Below are 27496 nucleotides of genomic sequence, written 5' to 3'. Positions count from 1 at the left end.
TTGTGCAGTGTAACTCACAGTGTCTGAGTTGAAGATGTGAATGAGATCATCTACTATAACTCAGTGTGACATGTAGTTGCAATTACAACCAGCTATTGACTCAATACTTGTGATTCACATTGACTAATAAATTTCTATCCGGTTGAATGACTTGAGCAGTTCATTTGTTGATGACATAATAAATGCTAATCTTTTGAACATGCATTATATTTTCCAAAAAAATATGACGCAACACAACCATTTTTATGATAATAATCATGAATGTTTCTTGAGCATCAAATCATCATAATATAATGATTTCTGAAGGATCATGCGACACTGAAGGGAGTAATGATGTCTTCGACTGCAAGAACTGGAGCGCGTCACAAATGAAACCGAAACTCACCATATAGGATACTTGCCTCATAGAAATGAGGAATAGGCCTATAGACGGTCAAAATAGGTCTACTTTTAAACAAAACAATTAGAAATAAATAGTTTGATTACCTAATACATTTAGGCGCATTCACTACTGCAGGAATGACTCAGCATCACCATAATCATATTTGCTGCAAGCACACTTATTAAACACTTGTTCATTAATAAACAATTAAAATATATCCTTGCTGTTGTTTCCCGACACATCCATATAATCATTAGGCTACTGTTGCCAGTGTTTTAAGGCAAGCTTCATGTGTGCTGAGCGCGAGGCATAAATCCTGCCCCCTAGTAGCCTATGTTTAATTTAATTCACATTAATTTGTATATAATTTTTCAAAATACATATCGTTTCAAAGCTGCTTTGCAGAAAATGTATGTTTCTAAATTACAATTTAGAGTGATCTGTTATCAGAGGTCACAGTGTAATGCATTTCAATTAATTTACATTCAGTTTCATTGTTAAACAATGCATTAAGATAAGGCAGAAACAATGAGCTAATTGCAGTAAAGAATACATGTTGTTAAATCGATTAGGAAGCATAGAAAACTTTAGCATTGGTGTTTTTTTTACATATTCAAAAAATATGAGTGTGAAATAGTCTGAAAAATAAAAATAAATACAAGTGTGAAAACTGAAAAATAAAATAAAAATTTAAATAATATTAAATTGTTACATAAAATTGGTTACAAACTGGTTACATAAAATTGGTATCGAAAAAGGTATCGTTCAGGAACCGGTATCGAAGTTAAGGTATCGGTATCGCCATCCAATAATTTGTTACGATCCCCAGCCCTATGCATAGCGGATTCTTTGCATAGCCTCCTTTTTGCGCCGAGTCCCGACCCACCCAGGGAGCGCAAGTTCATTTCCTAGTTTACCGACGTGCGTCTGTGGAGGGAAAAGCCCACTTAGTTTGCACGGGTGCAAAATAGGAACGATAAATGCGTCAATGTACGAAGTCATTTGCGCCGGGAGCAAGATAGGGCCCAGAGGGTCAGAATAAGTTCTGAAAATAATCGTATTTCCACACATATTACTTTAGTTTGTTTGTTTTCTTTGTTTTTTGTTGCAAAAAATATATATTAACATAAGTGAACCTCAAGAAACACATTAAAATAATAATAAAAATCTATGTCATGACATCTTTAAATTCTAATAGGCCTAATATTTCAATTTTTACTGTATTTTAGATCAAATAAATGCAGTCTTGGTGAGCAGAAGAGACTCTTTCAGAAACAACAAAAATCTTACCAACCCTGAGCCTAGAGACCTGAAGACCCCAGAGAGAGGACTCTTTTAATAATGTACACTACATTGAAATACACAGTCAGCCTAGATAACGAGTTTACTGGCAAAAAAAAACAACAACTGTTGATTCTTAGTAAAGCATCAAGAACAGAAGTTTCGTGCATTCGTCAAAACCCTACACTGATGAGTTGGAGACCACAGTGTCCGGCCAGCCAGAGATGTTTGTTTGCCCAGATTATAAAGGCTCATCTGCCTGGACAAGATATGGCAGATCTCTGCCTGTGTGGCTTGTGTTCTTCTCCAAATCATCTCACTGGAGACAGGGAAAGAACTGCGGTCGCTGAGACTCTCAGAAATGTTTACATGGATCAGATTTTCAGTCTGATGTGGCAGGAGCGGAACAGTATCAGGAAATAGTTGGGGAAAGTCATTGTCCGTGGCATGTCTATTGAGCAACATGCAGTGAAGTTTAACACGAGACAGGATTGGGTCTGAACGCTGCTGAAGGCCTCGTGTTGAGAGTGATGCGCACAGAATAAACAACGTTTATCTGCAGATCATTAATAGTTGAATTGTTCTTGGTGCCAAACCGCAAGTGAAGTGGGTAATTACTGCCATACATAAACGCTTCAGGGTTTGATTCTTTTGTCAAGAGCACAATGTGTTTGATAAAGCAACAGTAGCAAATCAACGCTTAACCAAATGTACTCTAAAGTATGTAACTTTTTTGTTTGAAATTAACATTTAAAGATGAACTGAACTGAAATTTGAGAAAAGGTGATATAACAGATGTATTTTATTTATTCTCATTGGTACAATTTTTAAAATGGCAGAATTTGTTAAAAGGGATAAAATGGTACATTAAAAGTGTTGTTTTTGTTACACGGGCGCCGCCATGTTGGATTTCAACGTTCGACTACGTCACTGGCATGGTAAGCCACTCCGTTGCCTACCCGCACCAGCAGAACAGCCGTAGCTTGTAAACAGTCTGAGGCGCGCTGACATGGCTGAGGAAACAGATTTTTTAGCGACACACTATTTAGAGATGTGTACTTTCGTCAATGAGTACATGAAACGTCTGACAATGCATGAAATGTTTTATTTACACAAGTTACAAGTTCAATGCATCACGTTAACGTTACTCGAATCCTTGATATTCGGGTGAGGGGGAAAAGATCCCTGATGTATAGTTTACTGTAAAGGATGGGATTTTCTCCTTCCTAAATGCACCCTCGCCCATAGAGTGAACTGCTAGTACGCTGTTAATCTAAACAATCTGAGAAAAGTCTAACAAGTTAGCCCAGACGTCACCTATTCGTAAAATACCCTGTTACTTATGGGGCGCTCGCGTCTCAGCTCGGACATCCATTAGAGACAGCATAGCCTCCTTCAACACGTTTCTCTCACCGAACAGCATCCGAAATGAACGGTGCATGGTGATGTATTTTTCGCCGATCAATAAATGTCCATGTTGACCTCTCTGCAACAGATCGTCTCCGTGCAGTGTCTATGCTCCACAGCGCTCGCGCCCACAGTCACTTTCCCCCAAACGATCCTGTACTGCAAGTGAAGCCTGAAACTGATCGTCCTCCATGTGGTGGTAGTCAGACACTACCGGCCTGTCCCTCACGGGCTCAAATGCGTAATCCATGCCGTTAAAAGTGCTCATTTTCGTCTGTGTATACAGGACCTACAGCTGTTGTCTATGGCGCTCCGCGGGTCCTACCATGCCAGTGACGTCATCGGAACTGCCAGCGCAAACAAGCGCAATTTTGCGTTGCTTAAAAAAGCTATATTAATATATATTTTAAAAAAATGTTTAGTGTAATTTACTTTTAATTGTCATAAACAACACGTTTTCAACGTCGAAATTTTTCAGTTCAGTTCATCTTTAATAATGAGCGAGTGCATCATAAAACCATTTTACAAATCATGTGTTTGCTTTACCGTAAATCACAATTTTTTATTCTATGGCTGCGTTTTACTCCATTTTAACTGCGTCTAACTAATATAGGCATTATTTTGACATTTATCTGCATTTAATACTTGTAGCTACCTTAAGCTGAATTTTTTTACACTGTTATAGATTATTGTTGGGTTTTTTTTTTTGCGTATATTTTATTTTTAATATAGGCTAAACAATTCAAATATTCATATTTAATGTTAGTTTATATTTTATTTTTTTAACAGCCCAAGAATACAGTGCACAAAATATATTCACATTCATAAATAAAGCAAAGAAGTGCAGGCTATAAGCAGTAGTGTGGGGAAAAACATCGAACAAATTGCTTCGCAAAGATTCGAAGCATTCGAAAACACCACACGCTGGTGACCCCTGCTGGTCAGACGAGCGTAAATGCAACAAAAATTCAAGCCAAACATGCACAAAAACACCTTTTACAAATACACAGCAAATATTTAACTGAAATTAAAATCTATGAAATGTAATTAACTAATTACTCAAGATTAAATGTCAAGGGTCTGTTTAATACGTGTTTTCTTTTATCAATTTTCAGGGCTTGTTTTGTTCAGTCCATGGATGGCTCAGCTAACTAATCTTAATTATACTAATATCTCATTAAAACATCTAAAAATGTACAAATGTATAATAAACCGGATCAAAGATCAGGTAAAACCCATAGACACTTGTTCAATGGTTCGCTTCTGAGAGTTTCATGGGTTCACAGATCATACACACCCCACAAACGTTATGTCTGTCAGTGTTCCCAAACTTCTGTATCATCATATTCCACTCAAAACAATTGTTTTTCAAAACAATAGCAGGACATAACTTAAGCCACTTACCTGCTCATAAGACGTATTATCGGATATCACTTACCTGCTCATATTTTCGGATATCCTTCTGTCGTTATTGGGGCAGTTTTTGATGTCATTAGTGATACGTTACAATTGTTCCTCTGCAAATTACGTGTAGTTTTATGCTTCAACCACTAGAGGGCCAAAGGTGCCATAGAGTTGCATCAATAAATGTTCAAATGCAATACAATTCCAACTGTTAAAATGCACAAATGTTAAATTCAGCATTGAAACCCTCCAGCATGTCCACTGTAAGTGCAGTATAATTTTTATAAAATGAGCAATGAAAACCTTATCTGTGATGTTTGACAGCATGTCACAGATACTTTCAATACAGAACTAGTTTTGCAGAGCAATTCGCACATTTTACTGCTCAGTCAACCACATTTCACAAACATTGCAGTCCTACTGTACATTTACTAGCGATATAACACCAAATATAGAACAATATTCACCAGAAGAACGTGCTAATCCACAATCAAGCAGCTCTAAACCAAAACAAAATGAACCTTTTACCAAAAGGTTTTGCATGCAAAAGTACAGAATAAAACACGAATCAACATTGCATAATGACATCACATAAGCTGTGCATTGACTAGAATCACAGAGCAATGTTTAACAACAATCCCAAACTCTAAACCAGCTGGTCATTTGTCTATAGCCTATATGAATAGTCTTGTCAAATAAAAGCTCCCGCCGTTATTATCTGATATCAACACACATTATGTCGGTCAGTGTTGCCAAACTTCTGTAACATCATATTCAATTAAAAACAAGCAATTTTACAAGCCAAAAAACAACAGCAGGATATAACTTAAGCCACTTACCTGCTCATTAGATGTATTTTCGGATATCTTTCTGCCATGGGGCAGTTTTTGATGTCGTTGGCTCTGATATGATGAGGCGATCATCTGTAAACGTTTCAGATTCATTTGCGCGGAACAGCGGAGCCGAAGCACAACTCGCGCAAGGAGCAAAACATTGGGTCTCATTCACTAATGCATACGCAAAAGTTTGTGTGTGAAATGTGCGTAGGAACTATTTTAAGAACAAACTACGATTCACCAAAAATTTCGTAATCATTTAAAAAAAAAAAAAATTTATGAAAAAACATAGGAATAACCAAAACCACAAGTAAAAGCACTTACTCTGTGTGGGGCCTTATAGTCGTGTTAAGAAAATATATTTAATTCGAACACGATTATAATTATATTGAAGTATGTTGCACTCATTGTGTTAATCTGTATATATAACATTATATAATAAAATTATTAAATAATACAATTTAATTTATTAATATTAATTTATAATATTTAATTTATAGATATTTTCCATCATATACAGTTAAAGTGTACACTAAGTGTGGAAAGCTCTTATATGAAGATGGTTTGGGCGTGTTTTATGCAATACTTTAGAATACTGTAATCAGAGCGATGTTAAGAACAAATTCATGGGTGTATGAAAGTGTTGTGAATTAGGCAGAGATTTTTCGTGGGAAGTTATCCTGTGTATGTACAAATATGAAATAATTCACGTTTAGTGAATGAGACCCAATGTTCCTCTGATGGCCGAAGGTGCCATAGTGTTGCTTCAAGTAAATGTTTTAAAATGCTGTATAATTCCAACTGTGTAGATTCATTATCATTTGGATGCAATGAGCCAATATAGACACTTTATAGCTCAAATTAAATAAAAAAAAATGTTCAAAATAATAAAAATAAGCACATTTCAGCATTGAAACCTTCCAGAATGTCCATTGTAAGTGCAGTACTATAAACATAATTGATTGTTTTTATAAAATGAGAATATCTTATCTGTAATGTTTGACAGCATGTCACACAGATACTTTCAGAACTAGTTTTGCAGAGCAAATCACACTATTTTTACTGCTCAGTTAAGCACATTTCACAAACATTTACTAACGATATTACACCAAATTTAGAACAATATAACTTAACGTTACACCAAACGAACGAGCTAATCCACAAGAAACTAGTCACACAGGCTAAGATGTCTATCAGTTCAAATTCAAAACCACAACAACGTATCTTGAAGTGAAAACAGTTTTTAAGCTAAAGATTGAGAAATCAAAAAACACGAATCAACATTCCATAGCATCAAATCAGCTGTGTATGGACTAAACCCACAAAGCAATGTTAATGTTGGTAACAATCCCAAACTCTAAACCAGCTGGTCATTCTGCCAAATTAACGTTACAGTTCCCCGCCATAATATCAACAACGTCTGCCAGTGTTGCCAAACCTCTGTAATGTCATATTCAAGCCAAAACAACAGCAGGATATAACTTAAGCCACTTACATGCTCAAAAGACGAACTTTCGGATATCTTTATGCCGTTATTGGGGCCGTTTTTGATGTCGTTAGTGACATAAACTCGGGTGAGGCGATCATCTAACGCTTCAGATTCATCCGCGCGGAACACTGAGCGGAGTCGAAGCACAACTCACGCAAGGACCAAAGCAATGTTCCTCCGCACGTTGTGCGCAGTTTCATGCTTTATGCCAAAAGCAGTCAAGTATTATGTTAAAATGCAATACAATTCAAACTGTTTAAATGCACTTTGACTTTTTTTGGTTTGTTAAGTTGCCTACCTAGATGAATTATCATTTGTATGCGAATGTACATAGTTCCCACATGACGTCACAACATACGGGCATTTGGCCACCCGCCGCCATTGCTGAGGGCAAAACAATAAACATTAGAAGAAGAAATACGAGTTAAACGAAGTGAAATGAGTTTCGTGCTAAAAAGTGAAAATGGTTATCTCTGGGTCAATGTATGTTAAAATCGTGCCGGAGGTTCAGTTAAATCGGGATTTATACCCGTCATTAGACTCCATGAATGTGAGAAGACTAAGCTTTTGTCCGAACAACGACGGAGATTATGGTTGGCGAGGATAAACAGGAATGATACTCACTCAAAACACGCGATAATTTGTTTGACAAAAGCACAATGTTGTGTTTTATTGCGAGTGTAAACAAATATAAGTTAACACTTTGCAGTTTGAAAAATGACGAGGTATTAAAAACATACAAAACAACATTGTTTTCACTGTTCGATCTCACACACACACACACACACACACATCTCCGATTATGTCCCTAAAGAACCCGCGTATAAAGTAGTTCCGCATTATATTAATTAATTAGCACGCGAGTTATTTATTTTTTTATTCATGCACCGAAACATGCCCGCACCGGTTTGTTTCAACACATACCACTCCACCCCTATTCTTCAGTGTACAAATAAGTACATATTACAGAAAGCACCGGTGACTGTTTTAAGGGGAACATAGGAATTAAATTGTGCAGGCTATGGCTTTTTAATAGACAGATAGTCTAGCATGCTACTTCGCTATGATGACCAAACGTCACCAAACCAACCCTCGGCAATCTGATTGTAGTACGCCTCTAGTGATTTCCAGGCTCGGAATTGCTCACATGTGTAAAAAAAAACTCCTAGCCAATACCAGATAATGGTAACGTTACACATGAAAATACTGTAAACCGATTTTTGCATTGTACCTCTCTGTGTCTTATTTTAATAGTCTCTTTATAATCTATTTCATTTTGTCTCTTCATGATTCGCGTAACATTATAAACAGAAATAAATGTTTGTTTGTAAAACAACATTCTCCGATAAAACTTTGTAAACGCCTATGGTAAACACAGCAGCTTATGTCCTCAAAGATGGCGTCTCCGGGGAGGTCAAGTCACAAGTGACATTAATTTGCCTGTGGAAACTATAGACACATCATAGCTCAAATATAAACATTTTTTGTTGCTGTTCAAAATCAGTCAAATAAGCACATTCACATTTCAGAATTCAAACTCTCCAAAATGCATGTCAATTGTAGTGAATGTTGTGTAAACATGATTTATTGTTTTTGTAAAATGAGCAATTCAATTATTTCCTGTGGTGATCGACAGTGTCATGGATACTTTAACTAGAGTTGAAGCCCGCGTTGAGGCTGCTGATTATGTGATGCTAAAGTTTGTTTCTTCCAGATGAGAATGAAAGCATGCATTTCAATTAGATGCACTTTGGTTTCAAACTTATTCACTCTTGTACTACTGTAGATTGATCACAAAACCTCAAACTGTGCATCGGATTTAAGGTTTCCCAGATTCGGCATAGAAACTGTGATTTGCTCCAAAATGTAAATAGCAGAGAAGATTGTGATTAAATGATAGTTGCCAGGACCGATAGAGCGGGTTCCCCTGATGGGCCTGTTACGCTGCACAGCCTCAAATGTGCATCTGTGGTCTGGAGGACGTCCAAACAACATCTCAGTGCTGGCACACTCTTCCAGATTCCTTCAAATGCTCATTAGAAGAGTGCGTTTATAGGCATGAGTGTTGCTACTTGTACTTAGTTCTTCCCAAACACTAGAAAACTTATCTAATTTTTAAAAGGCCGCCTTTGATAGTCATAATTTGCCTTTAAATTTCAGTTTGAACTGACTTTGAACTTGGCATGATCCTGTTTGATTGTATTTCCAGCTTTCATCCGACCTTAAATATGCATGAATTATGTCATTTAAAAACAATAAAACATCATAAATGTGATCCGACCCACTTTATATTACAGACTGTTTTGTGTGGAAGTGAATGCGACTTTTAGAAAATACTAATGCTTTTCAATATGCAAAGTGACTTTATAACGTTACAAAAGTTATTTTAGAACGTTAGAATCCTGAAGGATAAAATGTATCAGTTTCCACACAAATCTAAAGCAGCACAACTCTTTTCAGCATTTATAATAATCATAAATGTTTCCTGAGCATCAGATCCTCATATTAGAGTGATTTCTGAAGGATCATGTGACACTGAAGACTGGAATAATGATTGATTTGAACACTGAAATAAATTACACTTTATATATTCACATAGAAAACTGATTTACACTGGAATAATATTTTTTTTTAAGTTGATGTAGCCTATTTTTTATCAAGTAAATGCAGCCGATAAGTGCGCATCTTACATATTATGAGCAAAAGAAATTAATCTAAAATGCACATTTTTCATTTAAATTTAAGTGTTTGCAGCAGCAAACATTTGCAAAATGTCAACTACATTTCTTATAAAAATAAAAACTCATTGCTAAGATGCTTGAATGTCGGCTCTACACTCAACTTTAAAACTAAAACACATGCAATAGCACTACATCACACGTTTAGCTTAATTCAATGTGAAATTTGGTATGTCAAATGTGTCTAATTTCTCTTAAACACATGTTGAGTTCTGCTGTGTTTCTCGTCCCAGCGGTAAAACACACTCCTCCTCGTGCGTCCTTGAAATGATTTATTCCCCTGTAAGTTGTGAAACTGTTTCTAGTGTCTGGTTTTCCTGCAGTTGTGTCGAGGTCTGCGCTCAGGGCAGCGCTTGCGTGACTGCAGATCCTGACGTGTGTGTGTGTGTGAGTGGAAATCCACCGCACAGGGGCATCTGGGAAGCCATCATTCATTTTTATATTACCCTAATGACGTGGAGCTCGTAACAGGGGTCATTCAAATGAACGACTGCTTCGAGAGGCTTTCCTGAACGCAGACAGAGATTAACACAAGCCGAAATTAATCTCAACTGCGTATAAAAATCCATCTGCTTTTAACATAAAGTAATAAACTGGATGTGATGCATATATTTGTCAGACATATGTCATTGAAACATGTCAGATTTCTGTAATTGCACGAATAACCTGAACGTATTTTAATGCACAATAACCAGGTTTAAATATGAATCTTCAATCCAATTAGTTTCAATCTAACGCATTTGACTATAACTGAATATATTTACCATGTTCATACCTGTAACTGAATAAATGTAATGTTTAATGCTGATTCTTTGCATTTTGAAAATTTGATTATTAAAATAAAAACATGCAAAAACTGTCATGATTTTTATCTATACATTTTTATGTATTACTGACAAAATATGCATCGAATTAAGTTTATTAGTTAGAGTAATCTAAATTTGCTATGCAATATAAATAAATCATACATTTATAAAATAATTGATGTTAATAAATACAAATTAAATTGATGTGCCTTTTTCAGAGCGGTAATACATTGATAGAAGGTCCTTCTTTATGATCCCTGTTGAACGGTTTCACCGAGTTTAATGTTCAGAGTCACGCTAGTCTTTTTAAAGTAACCTTATTGAGCACATAAAGCGTCCCGTGCGAACGGCTCATTGGACACCAGCGGTCAGAGGTGCTTCAGGGTCAGAGGTCAGAGTGAGCTAATGTAAGCCAGAGGTCTGGTGCTCCTGTGTGTGTGTGAAAGCGTTCAGACGGTGAGTGTGACCTCAGTTTCATGCCTGTGATCTTCCGCTGCTCTTCTCACGAGAGCCTCTTCATCCTCATCACAACACAAACCCATGTTGAACTAATTCATTCCCTCGCTCCGGTTTAAGTAAACACATGATTGACCGACGATGAGGAGAGGGAATAAATTGATGTATTCATGGGACATGATTCTTAATTCAAAGCCACAATATACATCATTTTTTTTCCTGCATGTCATGTGCGGGTGATATAATTTAATCTAAATTATATATATATATATATATATATATATATATATACTCTTAACAATGCTGGATTGTTTTAACCCAAAATTGGGTCAAATATGGACAAACCCAAATGTTGGGTTAAAAGTGTAATTTAAAATTTCAACTGTACATTTTTTAATTACATTTATAACCCAACATTTGGGTTGAAATAACCCAGCATTTTTTAGAGTGTATATATATACATTTGTTTTTATTATTAATAATATTATATATTACATCATATATATATATATATATACACTCTAAAAAATGCTGGGTTGTTTTAACCCAATTTTGGGTCAAATATGGACAAACCCGAAATGTTGGGTTAAAAACGTAATGTAAAAATTTAACCCAACGGCTGGGTTAGTCCATATTTGACCCAAAGTTGGGTTAAAACAACCCAGCATTTTTTAGAGTGTAGGTTGTTTATTTTGGGATATATATATATATATATATATATATATATATATATATATATATATATACTCTAAACAATGCTGGATTGTTCTAACCCAAAATTGGGTCAAATATGGACAAACCCAAATGTTGGGTTAAAAGTGTAATTTAAAATTTCAACTGTACATTTTTTAATTACATTTATAACCCAACATTTGGGTTGAAATAACCCAGCATTTTTTAGAGTGTATATATATACATTTGTTTTTATTATTAATAATATTATATATTATATATATATATATATATATATATATATATATATATATAGGTTGTTTATTTTGGGATATATATATATATATATATATATATATATATATATATATATATATATATATACTAAAATGCTGGATTGTTCTAACCCAAAATTGGGTCAAATATGGACAAACCCAAATGTTGGGTTAAAAATTGGTTTAAAATTTGAACCCAACTTCAATTTTCACTTTCAACTGTACATTTTTTAATTACCTTTTTAACCCAACATCTGGGTCTAAATAACCCAGCATTTTTTTGAGTGTATGTATATATATATATATACATTTGTTTTTATTATTAATAATATTATATATTACATCATATATATAGGTTGTTTAATATTTACCTTTTTATTTTATTTTTATATTTTATAAGATCTACTTTTTATTTTTATATATATTGTATCCATTTTTAAATGCTTTATTATATACTCTAAAAAAATACTAGGTTTTTTAAACCCAAATTTGGGTCAAATATAGACAAACACAAATGATGGGTTAAAATGCAATTAAAAAATTTTAAGTTAAAACTGAAAGTTGAATTTGGGTTAAAATTTGAAATGACAATTTTTAACCCAACATTTTGGTTTGTCCATATTATACTCAAATTTGGGTTCAAACAACCCAGCATTGTTTAGAGTGTATTCATTTTTTAATATTTTAATATATTACAGGACGAATTTTATATTTTTTATACTAGTTATTTATATATTTAAATTCTATAAATTATTATCATTGTATTTATTATTATTTATAATCATTATTTATTTAATAATATGTTTTCTTAGAATAAGATTTCATCTTGAGGTCAGTATCTTAACCGGACAGATCTGTTCCTAGTTTAAGTGTTGTGTGTGTGTACATCGATCCGTCTCTCCGTCATGCAAAACTCACACACACTCAGAACATGTCAACAGCTTAGAAAAATAATCACATATCATATATCCGTCATATATAATAAAAATAACACCACGTCTGTCTCATAGAGCGCATTCATCATTGTCTGCAGGTTCTTATAAACATCTTTTACATTATTCAGAGTCGTCATTATAAGACCACACACACACACTTCTTCCTGGGAACGGAGAGTTTAAAGAACAGTTCTGATTGGTCTTTGGGATGTGGTTGAGGCGGCCGTTGGGCATCGTGGCAAAACAAAATGTGTTTCCATTGAAACTATTGTTAGACGAACCGCATCGGGACAATCACCTATTTATGATCCCATCATTTCCACATTCACTTTAGTAACTTTGAAAAAACAACATGTCCACAGACTCTCATGAGTAGACTAAGTCCACATGAACGTTACTCCAACATATGCAGACGATCATAACCTGCAGAATTAAAGGAGTGTAGCTCGGCTGCTGTCGGCGTGCGCCTCGTAAAGCCGTGGCATTAGGAGGAAGTAATGAGTGAATAGTCGTGGGGTCAAAGGTCAATCTACAACACACAGCTCAAAGTGCCAGAGCTTCATCTGACTGTCACAAACCCCGTGATTTATTACACTCGGCTCCTGGTGTCCAGTGTCATTCTGTCCAGTGTAATGGATTAGATTATACAGTAGCACGCACACACACACACACACACACACACACACACACACAAATATCCACTACATCTCTCTTAAATTGTGGCAATTATTAATAATAAAGTGCTATTGTTTCAGACCAAACATGTATGGCAGATGTTTTATCCAAAGACACACACACACACACACTGCGTTCAAGGCCGTTCATTTATTTCCTAGAAGTCCTCCGCTGGAGCTTCAGGAACGAACAGCACATGTGGACATTTCCAGCGTAGACCCGTACATGCAAGGAAACGTGCAGTTCTGCTCATCCTCAAGACATGGGCGAGAATTACTGATATCACAGGCCTAAATGAACATTAATAAAATAATCATTTAAATATGCAATTATGCAGACATCTGACGTTTGTAGAAATTCTATATCAATTATTGCACAATAACACAATGTGTGGTCCCATTAAATATACTTGCATGCTGTTTTGTGTAATTTATGTAGCTGCTATGATGACAACAGTTTGATGAACTACTTCATGACTGTCTTCAATCCATGAGTTATAGCGCCTCTTGTGGCAAACACTGAGAATGCAGGACACATTAACTGCTAAATACTAACAATTTTTTTAATCTTTCATGCGTAGAAGTGCTTGAAATAATGTTCTTGAGTAGATTCAAAGTCCGGAAAATTATTAGCATGAGGCTTTTTCATATTTAAAAGTGAACGTGCGTCACAATTCAGCGGATAATTAACCTTGCTCTGGACGTGCTTCAGTATAAGCAGCACGTTAAAGCCAAACTCTTCATCATGAGGATTTTAATACTGTTTCAGACTGGACTCACCAATTGGGAATCTAATGCACTTCTGATAAAGTGAGTCCAAATTGGTCACCAAATGAAGTTCCTCTATAATCAATATATTTATTGCTGGATCGAGCCACGAAACCTGATTTCCCCTGGACCGGAGTCAGCTCGTCCTCTCACTGGGTAAGATGCTGTTTAAACATGGAAAACCCGGTCCAAATACAGTCGGAAAACTGAAACTAGGCTTCTAACAAACTAAGCTGCTCATAAAGAGGCTTTTAGACAATCACAGAGCAATTCAGAACAATCTACTCTGTTCTTTTCTTGATTCTTGATATTACGCTTTACAAGCAAAAAAAAAACCCCATCAATTTTAGAGTTTGGCAAACGACCGGAACAATCAGTTTGGGTCGTAAACACACTGAATTCTTCAATTCCATTTGAACACAGCAAACCACCTCAGACGTGCATGCAACCATTACTGCTCATTTCTCCTGAAAGATGATTGTGTATCGCTTCATTATAGAGAATTATGCGGACGATACCATGGCATTATTTAAAGTAACTTTGAGGTTTGAGTCTTGAACTCTAGCATGCTTTAAATGTTGGTCTCAAACAATTACACATGCAAACTGTAATAAAAAAAATAAAAGATGTGTTTTAGGCTATATGTTGAATTTTATACAATAATTTTTTTAAACATTTTATTTTCTGTCAATTAAATGGCCTTTATTTCTTATTTATTTATTTATTTAAAATGTCATAATTCTTCTTAATTTGCTGCCAATGAAAATATAAAGCAGAATAAAGCTGTGACAACTAGCCCCGGTCTTTTTTACCATATGCATCAGGAAAAAAAAAAATTTTTTTTTTTTGCAAAGTTCTAATATAAATACATTAATAAAGAATTCATTTGGCAAACAAATAAACAGATAATAAACCAACTAATAAATAAAAAAAAATTATCCTAAAAATATAAACCAGAGTAAATAAGTGTGACAACTTGCCCCGGTCTACTCCACAACATGCATGAGAAAGACATACTTAATTTGCAAAGTCCTAAAATGAATAAAGTATTAATTAATTATTTTAAACAAAAAAACAAGGATTTTTTTCGGAAAATATAAAGCAAAAACAAGCATGCAAATAGTCCCAGTCTCCAACACATATATAAGTTCTGAATAAATAAATAAATAACAAAATAAAAAAAACTTGGTGACAACTTACCCCTGTCTCTTCTACAACCTCCATGGAAAAGACCTATTTAATTAGCAGAGTTCAAAAAATAGATAAAATAAAGATCTAAAAATAAAGTATTAAGTAATTAAACAGATAAAAGAGCAAACAAACTTTTCCTGGAAATATAAACAAAACAACAATAGCCCGGAGCGGTCAGCGTGCATGGGAAACAAAGAGTGAATCAATCATCTGATGAACTGCGCGTGACCCCGTCCTGTGCGCTTCCCCGTGACCGGGCATCGGCACCGCGGGGTCAGACGCACGCGAGCACGCAGCAACGCTCCCACCCTCCGCGCTCAGTGTGGCATTCACTGGGCGTCGCGCCTAAACAAGCAGTGTGTGCCGCTAACGAGGGTGTGAACGCGCGCGGGGGGTTCGGTACAGACCGACGGGAACCGCACAGGGTCACGCACTGACAACTCTAGTCAACACACTAACGTAATGCAGTGTGTGTGTGTAACACTAATGTAATGCGGTCATAGGTGTGTGTGTGTGTGTGTGTGACACTAATGTGATGTGGTTATAGGTGTGTGTATAACACTAACTAACAGGTGTGTGTTTGTGGAGTCAACCAATCAGAATCAAGGACCGGAACTATCCGTTTTATAAATGTAATTTAGACGTACTCCATTCGCCATGATGTCATTGTCATGTGACCTTCCAGCATCAGATGTGGCTTCACTGTCATTCCTGGAATATCACAACGTTATCGTCCCCAAAATAATGTCCATTGAATTTATTTTCAGAGAAAACAGACATTCTCAGGACGTTAATGAGCGAATCGAGTGTTGCTGCACATCTTGATGTGAACTGAACACTTCAGTGAGTCCCTGTGAGAGTCATATGAGCTGAATCTCTTCATTATATGTCCAGAACTGCAGACGAAACAGTACTGAAGGACATCTGAAAGCGATTGTCAATCGAATCCGAAAGCCTCCAGTGAGCTGCCGTCTCAACCACATGTTGGGCAACGCTGGAGAATCATTTCATCCCGAGGAAATGGTTCATTATGGGAAGTGTCCCAGAGAGGCATTTAATTGCAGCGTAATAACGGGAGAATCAGTCTCTCCCTCAGGAACGGGACAAAGGAAGGGAACACCACTAACTAGACAGGATCAAACCCAACACAGCGCCGGGGGAAATCAGGGCTGGAGCCGGAGACGCGTGCGGGACAGTGATGGAGGAGCGGCTTCTGACGGGACGGGTTCAGGCCGAGAGCCACTGGAATCGCCATCATCCTTTCACTGGGAACAAACTCTCTTCTTCTTCTGGGAGGATTTTTAAGAAGTCCTTTGTTAAACAGTTGTTCTAGTTTTAAAAATCCATTGTGTCTCTTTAATTTATTACAGGCAAGACACTAGTCAATACGTCTGAATTATGACTTTAAGTCCTATTTATGAGATAAAAAGTCGACAATATGCCAAACTACGATTTTTTATGGGATAAAAAGTTTAAATTTTGACAAATTAAGTTACTTATGAGATAAAAGGTTGAAATTATGACGAACTAAGATATTTATGAGATAAAATTTTGAAATAATGACAAACTAAGACATTTATGACAAAAAGTCCAAATTATGACAAACAGATATTTATGAGATAAAATGTTGAAATTATGACAAACTAAGATATGTACGCGATAAAAAGTTTAAATTATGACAAATTAAGATATATATGACATAAAAAGTTGAAATTATGACAAAGATATTACATAAAAAGTTGACATTTATGACAACTTACGACTTTTTATGAGATAAAAAGTTGAAATTTTGACAAATTAAGATATTTCTGAGATAAAATGTTGAAATTATGACAATCTACGACATTTATGACATAAAAGTCAAAATTATGACAGACATTTATGAGATAAAAAGTTTAAATGATGAAAAATTAAGATATTTATGACAAAAAGTTGAAATTATGACAAAGATATTACACAAAAAGTTGACATTTATGACAAACTTTGAATTTTTATGAGATAAAAAGTTGAATTTTTGACAAATTAAGATATTATGAGATAAAATGTTGACATTATGACAAACTAAGACATTTACGTGATACAAAGTTTAAATTATGACAAATTAAGATATTTATGACATAAAAAGTTGAAATTATGACAAAGATATTACATAAAAAGTTGACATTTATGACAAACTACGAATTTTTATGAGATAAAAAGTTGAAATTTTGACAAATGAAGATATTTATGAGATAAAATGTTGAAATTATGACAAAGATATTACGTTAAAAGTTGACATTTATGACAAACTACGAATTTTTATGAGATAAAAAGTTGAAATTTTGACAAATTAAGATATTTATGAGATAAAATGTTGAAATTATGACAAAGATATTACGTTAAAAGTTGACATTTATGACAAACTACGAATTTTTATGAGATAAAATGTTGAAATTATGACAAACTAAGAAATTTATGACATAAAAAGTCAAAATTATGACAAACACACATTTATGTGATAAAAGGCCGAAATTATGACAAAATAAGTCATTTGTGAGACGAAAAGCCGAAATTAGGCCATACTAAATCAGAACTATGACATTAAAAAGTCAAAATTAGGACATATCAGGACTTTTTGTCAGGTGTGTCAAAAAGTTGGATTGATGAGATTAAGGCTATATAATAACATAGTCTAGTCATAATTATGAAATTAAAAAGTCTTAATATGAGCATATAATAGTAACTTTGAGAACTTATTGTCATATTATCGTTTTAAAACTTAGCATAATTATGATATTAAAGTATGATTGTCTGGTCTACAAGAGTTTTCCATGGTGATTTTGTGTTCAGAGCGTCTGGATTACTGTCCCGCCACATTGGGTCACACACACACACACACACGCTGCAGATTTATGGGCTGTAAACAGGATCGTGAACAGGAGGAACTCACCGCCTGGACTCCACTGAGGTCGGTCCGCTGACCGCACACTCGTATCCCACACTCAAGATCTCTTCCCACAGAGAAGTGTGGAATGAGAGCAGGACTCGTCTCTAATTGCGCTTCTCCAACTACATGATTGCATGTAAATGACTGTGGTTTGTCAGCGTGATATTCAGCATTAGGGACAAACACGACTACACCACCGCCAAGACCACCCGCGATACTGTCCCAGCCTAACGAACATCTATTACTGAAGCTCCCAATAATACAGGTCAAAATGTGTGTGTGTGTGTGTGATCCTTCATTAACCTGGAGAAGAGCTTCTGCTGCTGTAATTGTTCCTGTCAAACTCCGTCTGGCACAACTGAGCAAACTCAAATCATCTGGGGTCATCTGGAAGCCATTTCTCCACGTTTCCCTTCTCCGTCTCAGTGTAATCTCCTCCTCCTCCTCCTCCTCCTCTTCCCAGGGGAGGTCGGGCCGGTGACCGGGATCTGCTCACGCGAGCTCATCCTCGCACGCGAAACACTGCAGAAGATCAGCACACCTACAGAGGAGCAGAGCACAATATCAGCTCTCATGTGCCTAAAATGCAGAAATCTGACGTTGTCGTGCACTATATTTTATGATGTACACTGTAAAAAATAAAACGTAAATTTTACGGTAAAAAAACGGCAGCTGTGGTTGCCAGAACTTTACCATTAAAAATGCGCTAGGAACATTAATGGTTTTACAGGCGTAACTTAAAATTTACAGTAATAAACCGTAATTTATTTTCTAATAAAATGTGGATTTACCCACTTATTGATGTATTGATATCTGTTTTAGATTATTGTAATACACTGACAACCAACAATTACAGCAGTGATGAGAATTACATGAGCAACCACAGCTCATCACAAGTGATTACTTGTATAACGCAATACTTAATTCAAGAAGCTGCACAATGTCATTCACACAAACATTAAGCACCATCATGGTAACACACATGAAATTAAAAAAAAATGCAATAAACATTAATTTAACAACATTAAATGTAAAATATAACCTTCATATAACTATGAAGACCATAGTTATTTCAACAAAAATACATAAAATGTGAAGCGTCACACAGGGAATTGTGGGAATGTCAATTTACGGTTTTTCACTGTATATTATACAATGATTTGTTCTTTTTCACTTTCAAAAACTGTAAATTTAACGGTATTTTACTGTAAAGTTATATCACAGTTATTTACCGTGTATAGTACGGAAACTTTCTGTTTACCAATTAACAGTTTTGCACTGTAGCATTTTTACAGTATTTTACCGTTAAAATCACGGTTATTTTTTACAGTGCACATTTTGTTTTTATTGCATGAATAGCATCAGAAAAATCTCCCCGACTCCCAAACGCAGGCTCTCCTCGACTAAATCCAGTGAGTTTATTGAATTATTGCCGTTTCCTGAGGGAACATTATTCGCCAGGTACATGAAACCACAAATCTCCGTCTACTCTGACCTCGGCTTGACTTTGGGTGCGAGATCTGATCAGCCAATCAGAGTTGAGAAGCACGTGTTCCTCCAATCAGAGCGGACCGTGGCGTTAGTGATCTGACATCAGAGTGAGATCAGCTACTATAACATGATCTCGTCAGTGATGAGCGCTTTGAACATTTCACATGTGCTCATAATGTGACTTGGCAGTGCTGTGTGTGTGTATGTGTCTGAGTGTGTGTGTGTGTGTGTCTCTCTCTCAGTGTGTGTGAGGTGTTTCTGGCACTGCATCATATACTCAGTTCTGGATCAGCGCTGGTGTCAAATCTGAGCTCACGTTCCTACAGTTTCAACACGTCCCTTTGCCCTGAATCCCATTCTCTTCCTCCTCTTCTCTTCCTCTTCCTCCTCCTCCTAGAGCTGCTGCAGTCTCTGTAATCTCCTGTCATCACTGTAAAGCTGCTTTGACACAGTCTATATAGTTAAAGCGCAGTATTAGCGAAGGTGCCTGGACTCCTCCTCCTCCTCCTCAGGCCGTGCGTGACAGTAGCTCTCTGAAAAGTGGAAGTGATTGTAGTAAACAGTGATTAGCTCCAGACCGTGAGACTCGCATCCACACGCTCACGGCTGCCAAGACCTTGACCTTCCCGACCTCTCGGGGTCACGGCCAGCCTTTCACAGCCAGCCTGAAGAGAGCAATCGCACGACAGCCTCACGCAACACACACACACACACACACACACAGCAAGGCTGGCTCTCATTAGTGCGAACGCTGACGGGATTCTCCTGCAGGGAAACACGGGATGTGAGTCTGGCAGAGCTGAACACTGGAAGAGTGATATTTGAGTCGACAAAATAACAATTACTCAGTAATTCAACACTGACAGAAATCCTTCATTTTTGATGTTGCAAATATTACAGTCAATCAAAATCTTCAGCTTTTAAAAGCCATGCATTAAAGTTTAATTTATAACATCAATGAGAACAGTTTCACATATATTTGATTTTAAGTAGATATACAGTGTATATTATATACTGCTTGTATATTAACTGTATCACACTAATATCATAATATTGTTACACCAAGCCATGATTTTTGAATTTTATATATTTAAAATATTATTTAAAATAGGGCTGTGCAAAAATTAATTGCGATTAATCGCATCCAAAATAAAAGTCTGTGTTTACATAGTATATTTGTGTATAATTATTTTGTATATATAAATACCTATGCATGCATGTATATATTTAAGAATTATTTGCGCTTAAATTCTGTATATATATATATATATATATATATATATATATATAAATACATAATCTATATTATATAAATATAAATATTTTATATATGAATAACACATTTTGTTAAATATATACATGCATGTGTGTGTATTTATATATACAGCACACACAAATATATTATGTAAACACAGACTTTTATTTTGGATATGATTAATCGCAGTTAATTTTTGCACAGCCCTACTTAAAAGCTTTTGTGGTTGCTGCTTAATCAATCAAAATATTAAAACCCATATGTTAAAATGTCATTATGAGGACAATTTCCCTTACTTTTTAAGATTTAGTTAATGTGTTAATGTGTAAAACTTATACTGGAAGTCTTTAATTATCACAAAAGTATGTTATAATGACTACTTATGAGAGATAAATGCATTACAGCGTGCATTATATATATATATATATATATATATATATAAAATATATATTAAATATATATATAATGCACGCTGCATTTATCTCTCATAAGTAGTCATTATATTAAAAATATATATTAAAATATATATTAAATATACAAGTTTGATAAAAAATCATCATTAAAGAAGAAAATTTAAAATGGCATTTAGAGGCTTTTGCATCTGAACTCTTCATATATATATATATATATATATATATATATATATATATATATATATATATATATATATATATATAAATTGATTGTTTGCCATTTAATGCATTAGCTACACTTTCTAAAGTTATAATAATGATGTATGCAACTGTGGATACAGTTATTCATGATTGCATAAGGTGCATTTAAATGCATTATAAAGGCTTCAAGTAAAGCGTTAAAAGATAAGGATATACAAACATTTTTATTTGATTACATACGTGTGTGTAGGGGTTACACACGTGCTGCTAACACACACCGAATCGATGTGCAAATAACTCTCTATTCCCTGGACGGCGTAGATGAAATCTAATCCTGTTTCTGTGAAGATGTTTATTCTGTCCTCGGGAGCAGAAACAGTGGGTTTCCTAAATCCAGGCGGATTGGAACTGATTGTATTTGGCAGCTTCTCCTTCCTCTCTTTTCAGGGAAGAGGTGGTTTGCATCCAGGAAAGTGTGCTATCAGAAATCAACGCTACTGTCTCTCGGACACTAAAACGCTTCAGCGCTGCAATTAGACTCATTAGATCCTGCAAAAATAAACTCCTCCTGGTGAGGAAACGAGGAACATTTATCTCCGACTTGGCGCTCGACTCGGAAGAGAAACTTTTTACATCAAGAACATTCAGTTCTAGAGCTTGAAGCCTGGATACAACTGAGTGAACTTCACTGAATTATGCAAGTGCACAGCGAGAGAATATCCAATTCCATTTTCCATAAAACGTTAATTTGTGCAAACATGTACAAAAGCAAATGCAGCCTCTTCATTTAATTTCATGTCCTTTCTCACTGAATGAAGTGGATGGTGGATCTCGCATGTTACGAATGCATGCTTGCAATTAAACAATCTCTCAATGACTGCATACCCCAAAACACATGTGAAAATTTATCCTCAAATTGCGAGAGGAAAATAGCCGAAAGAGACCCTGGCGCACTTCTCGATGAGATCAGATGCACAATCTCAAATATTCTCTTACAGAGCATTTATAATCTTCATTTCTATCCCTCTGCTCCGCAATGTTGACATTTGTACTAAACGGCGATTGTTTTTTAAACTGAATTATGAATAATAATACAATTTATTATAATTTTGTGTGCGTTTGTGCATCATGGAATCTGTATCATCTACTGCAACAATTTATTTAAAGCCTTTACTTATAATGCATTATATAAAGGATTCACAGTGTAAGTTATGATGCATTATAACAACTGTGACCAAAGTTAAAATGCATTATATTATTTGCAGATTCCTTCCTTGTTTGTCATGTGGTTTAATGCATTTTCTAAAAGTTGTTCAATGAATAATGTATTATAACTGTGCATGAGATCATAAGTTTTTTTTATAATGCATATGCATTGTATATATAAATGTTTAAACCCAATGTGTACACTAAATTGTCCATATCATGCTATAGCTCCATTCCTTAAACTTATATTCGTTAATTATATAATATGGTATAACAACGGATCTAAAGTCATATATAATATAAAGCGACACACACACCAGGGATAACCTGGAATTTCACTGTTTGGTGATAGTCCGAGCACGCATGCATACTTTTCCATTTTTAGGGTTTATGTGGAGAGTGGGTCTGCAAAACAGAGCACACACAGTCTATTTATTATGAAACATTCCCCAACAGAGAAGTCTGCAGTCTGTGATGCCGTCGGTGATCACATCCAGCTTAAAATAACATTTTCGTAATCCTGTGCAAACCAGAGCAGAAATAACGATTACAGCTTCAGCGCGCGCGAAACCAGACTACACACCAGAGCGCGCGCGCGCGGAGTTCAGATGCGCAAACTATTGCATCACTTATTTGAGTTGAATTGACAACTGCGACTACAATACGGCGATTGGCACAAACCATAAAAAGTTTTGCACGGGGAATTCTCAGCATCCCCGCGCGATTATCAGAAATACCTCCGTGCAAACGAAACCGAGATGATTCACTTCACGCGCTGCTTCTGAGTCTGAGTCTCCAAAAAGGGGAGGAGTGAGGCTGTCCTCGGGTCCGGCCCCCTGTGCTGCAAACATATATAAAACACATGAATCCCAGCAGCCAGCTCAGAAAACACACTGCGCTTCACCTGGGAAAGCAATGCAAGCGTAGAAAACTGAATCATTTCAGACAACAAGATTTTTCTAAGCGAGCATTAGATCAGAATGGCTCTGCCCGAAGCCGAGTTTGGACTGAAGAGCAGCAGCATCATGAAGGAATGGAGCGGACAGGTTCAGCCGGCTCTCATAGCGTCCTTCGTCATCCTCTTCTTCCTCGAGGCCTGTCTGTGGGTCAGGAATCTCACGTTTAAGAAGAGGCTTCCCGGGCCGTTCGCCTGGCCTTTAGTGGGCAACGCCATGCAGCTCGGACAAATGCCCCACATCACCTTCTCAAAGCTGGCCAAGAAGTACGGGAACGTGTACCAGATCCGACTGGGCCGCAACGACATCGTGGTTCTGAACGGAGACGTGGCGATACGGGAGGCGTTGCTTCAACACAGCATTGAGTTCGCCGGACGGCCTAATTTCGTGTCCTTCAGGATGATTTCCGGTGGGCGGAGCTTGACGTTCACGAGTTACAGCAAACAATGGAAGACGCACCGTAAAGTGGCTCAGTCGACTCTGAGAGCGTTCTCGCTAGCGAACACTCAAACCAAAAAAACGTTTGAGCAGCACGTCGTGGGTGAAGCGTTGGATCTGGTGCAGATGTTCCTGAGACTCAGCGCGGACGGACGGCACTTCAATCCCGCGCACGAGTTCACCGTCGCCGCCGCCAACGTCATCTGCGCGCTGTGCTTCGGGAAACGCTACGGCCACGACGACCCCGAGTTCAGGACTCTCCTGAAACGAGTGGATAAGTTCGGAGAAACGGTCGGCGCCGGGAGCCTCGTGGACGTCATGCCGTGGCTTCAGTCGTTCCCAAACCCCGTGAGAAGCGTCTATCAGAACTTCAAGATCATCAATGAAGAGTTCTTCGCTTACGTGAAGGATAAAGTGGTCCAGCACCGAGACACGTACGATCCCGACGTGACCCGTGACATGAGCGACGCCATCATCAGCGTGATCGAACACGGGAACGACAGCACCCTGAGCAAAGACTTCGTCGAGGCGACGGTCACCGATCTCATCGGAGCCGGACAGGACACCATGTCGACGATAATGCAATGGATCGTTCTGCTTTTAGCCAAACACCCGTCGATCCAAAGCAAGCTTCAAGAGCAGATCGATAAAGTAGTGGGTCGTGATCGACTGCCTTCGATTGAAGACCGGAGCAGCCTCGCGTACCTGGACGCGTTCATCTACGAAACCATGCGCTTCACGAGCTTCGTCCCCGTCACCATCCCGCACTCCACCACCTCAGACGTCTCCATCGAAGGCCTCCACATCCCCAAAGACACCGTGGTGTTCATCAACCAGTGGTCCGTCAACCACGACCCTCAGAAGTGGAGCGATCCGCACATCTTCGACCCGTCGAGGTTCCTGGACGAGAGCGGAGCGCTGGATAAAGACCTGACCAACAGCGTGATGATCTTCTCCATCGGGAAGAGAAGATGCATTGGGGATCAGATCGCCAAAGTGGAGGTGTTCCTGTTCTCGGCGATCTTGTTGCACCAGTGCTGGTTTGAGAAAAACCCGTCTCAGGATCTGTCCATGGACTGCTCGTACGGTCTGACACTGAAGCCGCTGCATTACACCGTCTCAGCGAAGCTCAGGGGAAAACTCTTCGGCTTGGTTTCGCCGGCGTGAGTGCGAACGACACGCTCGATCCTGTGACTAAAGGCCAGAAAGGACTAAACATAATGCAAACGTATTCCACATAACAGAAAGCTGCACTGAATCCTGTCTAATAATTGCATATTTAATATTTAATGAATATTTACACCGTTCTTCAAATCAGCAACACTTTACAATGAGGTTCAATAATATTAATTTCAGCTCTTACTATACTAATAAATACACTTTAAAAATGCTGGGTTGTTTTAACCCAACTTTCGGTCAGATATGGACAAACCCGAACGTTGGGTTAAAGGTTTAATTAAAAAATGTAACCCAATTAATGGGTTTGTCTATATTTGACCCAAAGTTGGGTTAAAACAACCCAGTGTACATTATTCAAATCAAGTTAACATTAGATAATGCACTAACATGAGCTGTGTTTTTATTAACTAACATCACTGTAAGCAATGCATTGCTCGTCGTTAGTTCATGCCTCAACTAATGAAAACCTATTGTGAAGCGTTACCACACTCGAAAAAATGCTGGGTTGTTTTAACCCAATTTTGGGTCAAATCTGGACAAACTCAAACGTTGGGTTAAAAATTTAATTAAAAATTTTTACCCAAGTAATGGGTTTTGTCCGTATTTGACCCAAAGTTGGGTTAAAACAACCCAGTGTACATTATTCAAATCACGTTAACATTAGATAATGCACTAACATGAGCTGTGTTTTTATTAACTAACATCACTGTAAGCAATGCATTGCTCTTCGTTATTCATGCATCAACTAATGAAAACCTATTGTGAAGCGTTACCACACTCGAAAAAATGCTGGGTTGTTTTAACCCAATTTTGGGTCAAATATGGACAAACCCATTAATTGGGTTAAATTTTTTAATTAAATCTTTAAACCAACGTTCGGGTTTGTCCATATTTGACCCAAAGTTGGGTTAAAACAACCCAGCATACATTATTCAAATTACGTTAACATTAGATAATGCACTAACATGAGCTGTATTTTTATTAACTAACATCACTGTAAGAAATGCATTGCTCGTCGCTAGTTCATGCATCAACTAATGAAAACCTATTGTGAAGTGTTACCACCCTCGAAAAAATGCTGGGTTGTTTTAACCCAATTTTGGGTCAAATATGGACAAACCTTGCCATTGGGTTACATTTTTGACCCAAATGTTTGAGTTTTTCCATATTTGACCCAAAATTGGGTTAAAACAACACAATATTTAATGTGGGTCAAATATGGACTAACCCAAATGTTGGGTTAAACTGCAATAAAAAAAATTACAGTTGAAAGTTGAAATGACATTTTTAACCCAACATTTGGGTTTGTCCATGTTTGACCCAAATTGGGGTTGAAACAACCCAGCATTGTTTAGAGTGCAATGTTTTTATGTTTATATAAATCATCAATGCTTCAAAAGAATGTTTTGCAGATCACAATATAAGATGTTTATGGTCAAATACGAAGACTGTAGACACATCAGTTATTATGTAATGTTATGCAATTGTTTGCATGAGTCATTAATCGCAGCTGTTATGAACCTCAGATTTGGCATAGCAGTGCATTTAATTATGCTTGCATAAAACTGTATAGCGATGTGATTGTGTACTTCAGGTATTTTAATTATTAGGCATTTAAGCATTTATTTTATACTGTTTCTATAAGTTATATTCTCTATAAAATGCACAGCAATTTATCATTGAGATTCTCAAAAGGGCTGAAATTGCAAATCTTGACGTTGCTCAGCATTTCACCAATGCAAGACTTCCTCATTATGTCATTTTGAAGGTTCTCTCTCACATGCACAAATAATCATGTAAAAAACAGGAGCATATATCAGTGCATATATCGAGGTAACTGTTCGTGTTCACACTGAATGTTTGTAAGCTCTGTAACTGAAGTGCATGAGTTCAGGAAAGCAGCTTTTTGAGGAAAAACTACAATGTCCAGGTATTGTTTTCTTTGTACTATTGGAAAATAAGCTATACGAGTGGAATAAGTAAAGTGCTGTTTTATCACCTGTGAAGATGCACTCGGTCTCTTTCTGTTATGATGCTCAAAACATTCACATTTCACAAGAGAATACATTCACACACACATGCAAGTACAAACATAAATCATGCATACAGACGCATGT

General features: G+C 36.7%; 1 protein-coding gene and 1 long non-coding RNA gene across 3 annotated transcripts in view; one reads left to right on the top strand and one right to left on the bottom strand.

The window, feature by feature from the left end:
- Nucleotides 1-17614: 17614 nt before the first annotated feature.
- Nucleotides 17615-27496, bottom strand: part of LOC148973604 (uncharacterized) — a 42162-nt gene continuing 32280 nt past the window's right edge. For both annotated transcript variants that reach the window (XR_016146727.1, XR_016146728.1), the window contains exon 4: nt 17615-18781. This is a non-coding gene — a long non-coding RNA (uncharacterized LOC148973604). The remainder of the gene's footprint in view (nt 18782-27496) is intronic.
- On the top strand, nt 23607-27385 carry cyp1c1 (cytochrome P450, family 1, subfamily C, polypeptide 1). Its single transcript, XM_039662958.2, has one exon. It carries the CDS (start codon nt 23787-23789, stop codon nt 25365-25367), a length of 1581 nt encoding a protein of 526 aa, XP_039518892.2. The 5' UTR covers nt 23607-23786; the 3' UTR covers nt 25368-27385.

The sequence above is a fragment of the Pimephales promelas genome, chromosome 15 (genome assembly GCF_988280905.1).
Source record: "Pimephales promelas chromosome 15, fPimPro1.hap1.1, whole genome shotgun sequence".
Classification (NCBI taxonomy): Eukaryota; Metazoa; Chordata; class Actinopteri; order Cypriniformes; family Leuciscidae; genus Pimephales; species Pimephales promelas.
The sequence above is the reverse complement of the archived record's forward strand: the minus strand, read 5'-3'. Positions and strand labels throughout refer to the sequence as shown.

Bases quoted from the DNA above. Each gene is read 5' to 3' on its own strand.
- cyp1c1 (XM_039662958.2), top strand. From the start codon at position 23,787: ATGGCTCTGCCCGAAGCCGAGTTTGGACTGAAGAGCAGCAGCATCATG.